At 42.1% G+C, this 8,877-nt stretch overlaps 1 protein-coding gene across 1 annotated transcript in view; it reads left to right on the top strand.

The window, feature by feature from the left end:
- The first annotated feature begins 6,591 nt into the window (after positions 1-6,591).
- Positions 6,592-8,877, top strand: part of SLC35F1 (solute carrier family 35 member F1) — a 226,651-nt gene continuing 224,365 nt past the window's right edge. Inside the window, exon 1 of the mRNA XM_026705389.2 lies at positions 6,592-7,354. Within this exon, the coding sequence (XP_026561174.2) occupies positions 7,167-7,354 (188 nt within the window). The 5' untranslated portion in view covers positions 6,592-7,166. The remainder of the gene's footprint in view (positions 7,355-8,877) is intronic.

Here is an 8,877-nt window from a genome sequence, read left to right as displayed (position 1 = left end):
TCTATGGAAGAGTATATATAGCTGGTTTTGCAACCTTATTTTTTTACCAACATCAGTCTGCCTTCCACTAAATTAATCTCTTTACTATATATCAAGAAGCTGAAACCAGTGGAGCAGGAGCAGGGAAATGCATATGATTCAGTCTCCATCACCTCCAAGAGGCCAAAAGCCACCAGAGGTGAAGCTTGGGAAAATAACGTATATGTCCTGATATCATTTGTTCTTTCTGTCAAATCACACCCTGCCCCAGAGGACAGCTTTTGGGGAGCCCTAGAAGATCTTCAGGATCAGCACAATGAAACAACTGCCCTTATGAACACAGCATAATAGAGGGATTACCGGAATATATAGTTAATAAATAAGGACGGACATGATGAACTGGTAAAATTAATACATGGTGTGACAAAAATGTTGAGCATCTCAATCAAGTTCTCTCTGATTCCTCAAGCAATTTTTTTGAATCTTGGTTTTGAAGGTATCTGAACACTGGGAACACAGAACACCTTTTGCACTGAGAGGAAAAAATATGAATATCTCTGTATCAAATACCTGTCCAATATTTAACAGAATAACAGAGTTGGAAGGGACCATGGAGGTCTTCTAGTCCACCCCCCTGCTCAGGCAGGAAACCCTATATCATTTCAGACGAACTGTTGCCCAATCTCTGGAGCATTCATGACTTCTGGAGACAAGTTGTTCCACTGATTAATTGTTCTAAGTCTAACCATCAGGAAATTTCTCCTTAGTTCTAGGTTGCTTCTCTCCTTGATTAGTTTCCATCAATTGCTTCTTGTCCTGCCTTCAAGTGCCTTAGAGAATTAGTTGGGTCCCTCTTCTTTATGGCAGGCCCTTAGATATTAGAACACTTCATATCTTATTGACTGAAATCAGCGAGGCCAATGGTTAGAAAGTTATGAAAACTCTATTTTAAATAACTTCCAGTCACAAGAATGGCAAAGGCTTCAAACTCATTCTCTGAATGGGTCTTTATATGTGCCAAGTGGCATCACCCACTGAGAAGAGGAAGCAAAGATGAGGGAATCTCAAAATGAGCAGGAAAGAAAAAAAAAACAGAAAAGAAATCTCAAACTGGGCAAGATTAAACAGAACTAACTGGAAGGTTCCTGCTTTCTTGATCCAGAATACTGACTAGATTGTTTGAGAGAGCAGGAGGAGGAAGAGGTGGAGGAGGAGCCTAAAAAAGCATAATTAGTTAAATGTGGGTTGATTAATGTTTGGCAAGATGGAACAAAATAATTAGAATATCTTGGCTCAAAAATGAAGTCCAATGGCAGAGGATTTTATGAAAAACTACTACTCAGATTTCTTGCCTACATGAATCATCAAACAAGTTAAAACATCAAGTTAATTCCATTCTACCTTTATTAAATTTATCTTGATGTTTACTAATAGAGCTGATGAAATAACCTAAACAGGTCTTTGTTCCACTTTCTAGTTGTTTATATTAATCATGTATTCTGAAAAAGTTTCCGGCTTTATAACAAAACAAGTGATCCAGAATAACTTTTCTTCTTTCTTCTACAAAATAGGAAGCAATTCAGAGGTGGTATTCAGCAGGTTCTGACCAGTTCTGGAGAACCAGTAGTGAAAATTTTGAGTAGTTCAGAGAACCAGCAAATCCCACCTCTGACTGGAGATTTTACAGTATCATTCCCCTGCCACGCCCACCAAGCCACACCCACAGAACCGGTAGTAAAAAAAAAAAAATCTCACCACTGAGGCAATTGCTACAAGATAGATTTACCACTTAACCAAAATATTCCAGCTAAGATTAAAGCACTTTTTAAAAAGCACTAAAATAATTGTAGAACATTTTTTTTTAAAAAAAGCAAACAATCAGACCATGATAAGAAGCAATACAATACAAGGCATCTGCTAGTCCATGGAAATAAGAACACCCAGCAAATATGCAATAACACTGAACCAAGTAGCTTTAAATTAGTGGAAGAACAGTATCTGCTGTTTTTCCTGCTGTTGTTTTTGGTTTGTAAGTTAAAAATTGTGTGATTGTAAGCAAAGGGAAGAAATAATATAGAGCTGTTCTATATTTCTTTCTAAATTTCTGATGGTATGAAAAATGAGAAAATTCATAATTTTTTATCATCTTTCCATTAAATAGAAAGACTATATTTTATCGTCTTTCTAACCCAATTTCTAACTGTAATGGTATGTGGGAATGATCTTGAGAGACAGGATGGCGAATTGCTAAGTGGACAACTGGAATGTAAAAATGTCACAGCCTACAGAAGGGGGAAAGGTATGGGAAACCTTTGAAAAGGCATCCTTCCTAGTTTTCCAGAGAGTAAACGGACAGGAGGGAAGAAATACTTTCAGACGTGCAAGATTATTGTGAAGGTAATCTTACAATAAAAATAGAGCTAGTATTTCTAGTTGTGCTTCTTCTCTGAATTGCCTCACTGGGCTAACACTGAACTCATCTCAGTCGCATACCCTTTGCCTCTATTCAATCCTTTGTTAGCATCCATTTTTCTGCTATTTGGCATAGCATTAAGCTTGTTGAGAGAAGGGAACCAGTAGCAAAGTTTATCCCATCAATGCCGTAGCTTTGTTTTCCAGCCTTGAAGGGGGAAATCTAATTCCATGACTCAGTGGCAAAGAATTGTTATCCTGGTGAACCTATGTAGAAGTCATAGTTTAAGGGCTGTTTATCAACCAGCACTCCTCAGTCTGAAACTGTAGATATTTTAGATTATAGTTTGCATTTATGCCTGCTGGAATGGCAAACTAAGAACAGGATAATAGTTATAATCTAATTCCTCTGCTTGGGATAGACTGGATAAATGTCTGTGTTTAATTAAGAATTATTAGAAATGGAATTATCTTGAAAGGCAAAACTCTGTTGTTGTTTTACATTTCTAACTGGCATGCTTTATTATCCCATTTGTCTGTGATTTTTAAACCCTAATGGGATGAGACAAATAATTACTGTTTCAGTAAGACAAAACAACAACAAACAACAGCAAAGTATGTTACTTTCAACAAGGAAGCTCTGAAAAAAGAACCCCTCACTGTTGATTCAGCAAATACTTCAGTGTGACAGTTCACGTGATGAAGAAACATAAGAGATGGGAGTATACTACAACCAGTGCAGTGAGTTGTAGAGATACAGTACTAAACTCAAAATGCCCCAATTTCTGATGTGACGTAAGTGCTGTTTTTCTGTTAAGTATATCATTTCAAGAGACAGAAACATGTTTTTATGCAGAACTAAAGAAAACAGCATTAGCCTCATAAAAAAAATGTAGCAATCCACTCCAGAGCCTCTCCAAACCATTCAGCTACAATGAAGGTGGGAAAAGTTATATTTGATGCCCCACAGATATGCACTAGTGTCTTCTGTATAGCTGTTATGTAAAATATGAAGAGGAACAATGTATCTTGCATTATAAAGCGATAGATAACTATGGTAGGTTAATTAACTGACTTGGGTGAATGCTTTCTTAGAATAACAAGATTACAGGGTTCATGCAGTGCAGTAAATAAAGCCTATCTTAATTTCCTTTAGTTATATGTTCTGTTTTCCAATTATTTGCTCAAAGCAGTGAACAATAAATATGTGTTTACTAAAATATACACCATCATATGTTAAAAAGCAAAAGAAAACAGCACATTTAAATAGTATGGCCAACTTGGTAAAGTGTAAATGGATAATGGAAAACTTTATTTAGTATTCAATTCTTTTTTAAAACAATTGGATTTTTATTGACGCTTTTAAAAATGAGATGAAAACTAATATAAACTAATAAAAAGTAAGGAAAGACAAAAGAAAGAAAGAAAAGAGAAAGCAAAAAGTGTAATAAAATAAAATAAATAAATAAAAATAGAAAACAAAAAATTTTAAAGGTGTGTCTGACAGTAGTTATAAGTACAATTATACTTTAACTTCACTCTCTAAAGTTACATCATGATTAGTAGTGGGGTTCAAATGTTTTTACTAACGGTTCTGTGGCCATGGCCTGGTTGGCGTGGCAGGGGAAGGAGACTGTAAAATCTCCAGTCAGAGGTGGTATTTGCTGGTTCTCCAAACTACTCAAAAATTCCACTACCGGATCTCCAGAACTGGTCAGAACCTGCTGAATACCGCCTCTGATCATGATTCTTTTCTTTCTTTAATCTATCCTGTTTCATCATTAAAGTCATGAATCACAAATTCGTTTTTTCAACTTTGCATTTAATTTTTCTTTAACTCAAGCTCAGCCCCTGAGGATGATATGGGCAAGTAAAGCCTTGTAATTTTCTTGGCAGGAATGCAGGAGCATCTCTTTACTGACTTCCAAGTTTTTCCCAATTTCTCAGAGTGGCCTATCAACTTGAAGATTTCCTCCCAGCAGTAACCAGATTTGATCCTGCTTAGTTTTCTCAGATCAACCAAGACTGACTAGGGCAAAACAATACTGCAACAATAGCAAGAGAAACATTAATATTGTTGTTTTTCATTGATATGCCATTTCCAATAATAAAATGTGGCCTAAGTGGTTCACAATCACTTCAATTGATGGATGAGTTCTTGTTTTTTTTAAAAAAAATCCTGACAGATTAAAATAAAGCTGAAAGCAGCTATTTAGAAACACAGAATGTAATAGACTCATTCACAAATAATTAAAGATGGAAATAATCCAGGTAGCTCACACTGCAAGTGCTGTACTTATTGCCATGCAAAGAAACCTTGTTCAAATACAGCTTTGGAGAGGGGAGAGAATCTTCCTACAGAACTCAATGATTGCCACCTCTTGCCTTGATGCTCCAGGGAAAATTGGTAGCAGCAAATAAGAATGGACATCCCACATATCTCCTTGTGAGTACACTTCCATTCCCCCCCACCCCAAACGCTATCACTCTGCTAAACAAATAATTCCCACAACACTGTCCAACTATTTACTAAGTCTGCATTACTATCACTATTAATCTTCTCATCACTCCTATCACCCATCCCCTCCCACTTGTGACTGTATGACTGTAACTTTGTTGCTTGTATCCTGATGATTTATATTGACTGTTTCTTAGTATGATTTGATTGCCCATTTGTACCCTAGGACTATACTAAGTGTTATACCTTATGATTCTTGATGAATGTATCTTTTCTTTTTACGTACACTGAGAGCATATACACCAAGACAAATTCCTTGTGTCTAGTCACACTTGGCCAATCAAGAATTCATTCATTCAGTTATCCTGGGAATCCTGATCCAAATCTATATTCCAATCAGCACTCCCATCTCTAGCCATTTTTCCCAATGTAAATGTGCCTCTAAATGAGATAGGTAGCTGCTAATGGTTGATGCTCAAAGCCAGATGTCAACTGCCTGAGTTGTGGAAGCAAGACTTTTGTTTATTCTTGCATACTTTCCTTCAACCTATGTGAGCACTCATATAGGCATGTAAAAACCAAAAAGACCTCTTGTGTTCTGAGTTGAAGTTGGTTCTCTGCAAATCCAATCCAGCTGGGGTTCCTGAGTCAGAAACACACAGGAAGCCACCTTTCCTTTTCTTTCTGAAACATGTCCTTAGTTCTGCTGTGCTTCCAGAAGGACTTCATCCCCAGGTGTTCCCCCAGTAAATTGGGAAAAGTTGTAAGGCAGGGAGATCATTTTTTTTCAGGGGGTCCAGAAGTACAATTTTTATCCAACACCCAGAGAACCACTGCAAGCAAACATTGCAGATAACATGGAGAGACAGGCAGCAATTTCCCCAATGTTTCTTCCCTACCCTATGGATCAGAGGTCTCCAACCTTGGCAACTTTAAGCCTGGCAGATTTTAACTCCCAGAATTCTGGGAGTTGAAGTCCTCCAGGCTTAAAGTTGCCACGGTTGGAGATTCCTGCTATGGATCATGTGTAGCTTACACATGGATCAAATACATGATCCTTGGTTCTGTTTTAACACTGTTTCTCTCTGCCAGACGTTCTTTTTCCTACCATTTCCTCAGCTTGGCTTTTTTGTTTAAAGCAGTCTTTTGGGGAGTTAACTGAAGTCTATAGTAAAATTGCCATCAAGAACCACTATACAGACCACACAAGATGGATTCCATCAAGTGGATTTTATTGTCCGCATATAAGCTTCCTCTTTAGCCTGTAGAGATTCTCAGTCATCCAAGTCACAGTTGTCCCAAAGTTGCTTTTCCTGGAAGCAACTGGACTTTTTTTGTTGTTTTTTCCTTCTTCACAGAAAAAAAAACAAACAAACCCCAAGAAGTCCAGCTGCCTCCAGAAAAGAGCATCCTTGGGACTTAACTCTTTAGCTTGCTTGCTTTCTTCCTGGCCCTTATGCCCGCGTTCGCGAGGGCCGTCGTGGATGTTGGGAGCTGTCCAGGGACGAGGTTCTGAAGGTAAGCGGAGAGTTGGAGCACCTGAGCAACCGCAGGAAACTACAACTCCCGGCAAACAATTCCGAAAGGGAAAGGAGGGCAAGGGGGAACGATGGGGAAGGTGAGGGCGTCCAATCCTGCCTGCTCCCTCTAGTGGGCGCAACTGAACTGAAAGGAGGGGACGGGGATGGCGGGGAGGGGGACGGGGACGGAGAGGGCTGGGGAGAGGGGGCTTCGGCTCGGCTGTCTGCAGCCGCACTCTGGCGTGAAGAGCTCCCCTGGTTCGTGCGCGCGCAGAGGCGGCTCCTTCGTCCGGGCTGGGCAGACAGCGCCGAGCGAAGCGCTGCACCTGATTGCGCCTCGCCCAGAAGGAGAGAGCGAGAGCTAGACGCCGGCTGGGTTGGGCTGGGCTGGGCTGGGCTGGGCTGGGCTGCGGAGAGACAAAAGAAGAGCCAGGCAACCCCCCTCGACTGCCCGCGGCTGCCATCACTCCGGTTGCTCGCCGCACCCCTGCCTGGCGGACACTTGCTGCTGCTGCTGCTGCTGCTGAGAAAGGAGCAACTGAAGGAAACCCCTCCCACTCAAAAAAAAAAAAAAAACAACACCCCACCCCCTTCATTCCATGGCCGAGCAGCTCTGAGGCGTGCGGCGGCGGCGGCAGCGGCGGCGGCTGGAGCTGGAGCCCCAAAGAGAAGCGCGCGAGCCCCCGCAGCCAACCCCGCGGGCTCTTTCTCTGGATCCTCCGCGGGATTCTCGCCTCGGCGGCCGGGCGGCGCACGATGCGCCCTGCTGCTCTCTTCTGATCGCCAGCCCTACCGCGATGATCTCTCCGGATCAGCAGCAGCAGCAGCAGCAGCAACATCAGCAGCCCAATCATGTCGTGGCGACCATTGAGAATCTGCCTCCCGAGGGCATCGGCGGCGGCGGCGGCGGCGGCGGCGGCCGGAGCTGCATCTCCGCCCCGCCTTCCTCCAGTGTGCGCCAGAAGATCCGTAAAGTGTTTAACAGGTGAGCTGGCTTGGAGGGCGCCGCACGCAATCCCGGCCAGAATAACCCTATCCTCCAAGGTCTCCTTCCTTGGAAGGGGAGCGAGAGCGACAGAAGGGGTCCTTCAGATCCAGCATCCTAATCTGATGTGTGTTTGTGTGTGTGTATGTGTGTGTGTGTGTGTGTGTGTTAACAGATTGTTGGTTCAAGCGCCCTGAGGCTTCCTAATCCTTTCTCCACATCGGCTGGGTGGGTGGGTGGGGCTGAATCGGGCATTGTAAGAGAAGAGTACTCTGCACATGTTCGGAATAGCTGGGTCGGCCCTGGCCTGAATTGGAAACGGATCACAACGCTATAAATGTTAACCCAGCCTCAGAATACAAGTCCTAGTTAGAAAACGCCCGCGGGGCACCAATGCATCCAGTGGAAGAAGAGGAAGTCTCGGCCTGGGTGCTTTTGTTTTGGGAGTTTCTGTGGGCAGGGATGGCGTGACAGAAAGGGTCATCCATTTTCTTCAGCACAGTGGCTTTGATTAAAGAGCATCTGTCATGATGGAGGGTAGCTTGTAAGAAGATTCTTCCGAAAATCCCGTGGGGCTAGTTGGTGCTTGGGAAAGGGGCAAAATGGAAGCCTGATTTTTGGAAGCAGCACTAAAATACTGAAATACTGATCGCAGCCCACAGATGCATCCTCACCAGAAGAAAAGATGGGGTGGCAGCAAAATCAATGTCCTGCTTTTTCCCTTTTCAGTCCTTGAACTCAGCTTAACAAAATGGAAGAGCCCAAACATTTTTGCACTGTGGTAGATGTTCTGTTCCCTCTGTGTGTGTGTGTCTCTGTGTGTCTCTGTGTGTGCATGCACGCATCTGGCAAAGTACAAGAGAAACTGTTGATCCAGCTATCCTGGAGCAAGGCAGGAATGCTGGGCTGGAAAGGCTAACTCTTGTGGAGTTCCTTTCTTTGCATAGGGATGAAGGCAAAGCTTCTCTATTTACAACTAAAGTGTCTTCTTCTGATCCTGACGGTGAGAAAAGTGGACCTTTGGTTGGGGAAGTATAGTATTTGTGAGCTGGTCAGGAATCTTGTTAAATCTCTAAGAAAAAGATCTTTTTAAAACAGCCCTTTGTATACTCCCAGGAATCTTTCTTGCTGTGGAACTGGAATAATATAGCTTCATTTCTTTCTTTTCCTGTGAAAATCCTCAGTAGTGAGAAATGATTGTGCGGTGCCATTTCAAGTCTCAGTGGGAAAATCTCCAAGGAACTTATGCCCGGTTTGGATTACTTGAGAGAGGAACATGAAGAGGGAAGGATTTGGAAACCCATCCAAGTTGATTAGTTTTATTTCAATGGTATGCATTGTGGTTATTTTTAGTATTCCAAACAAATGAAGCTTTTTTGCTTCCTGACACTTTCATGGGACTCCGATTAGTTCATGTCTGCCTGTTCTTGACAGAGATAGACAGAGATAGACAATTCCCATTGTCAGAATAGTGTGAATTTATAACATACGAAGAACTAGAACATGTTTCTGAGGCAAAGCTA

The sequence above is a fragment of the Pseudonaja textilis genome, chromosome 1 (assembly GCF_049901715.1).
Source record: "Pseudonaja textilis isolate UNSWEBS1 chromosome 1, rPseTex1.2, whole genome shotgun sequence".
NCBI classification, from domain to species: domain Eukaryota; kingdom Metazoa; phylum Chordata; class Lepidosauria; order Squamata; family Elapidae; genus Pseudonaja; species Pseudonaja textilis.
This window is presented reverse-complemented; position numbering and strand designations above follow the sequence as displayed.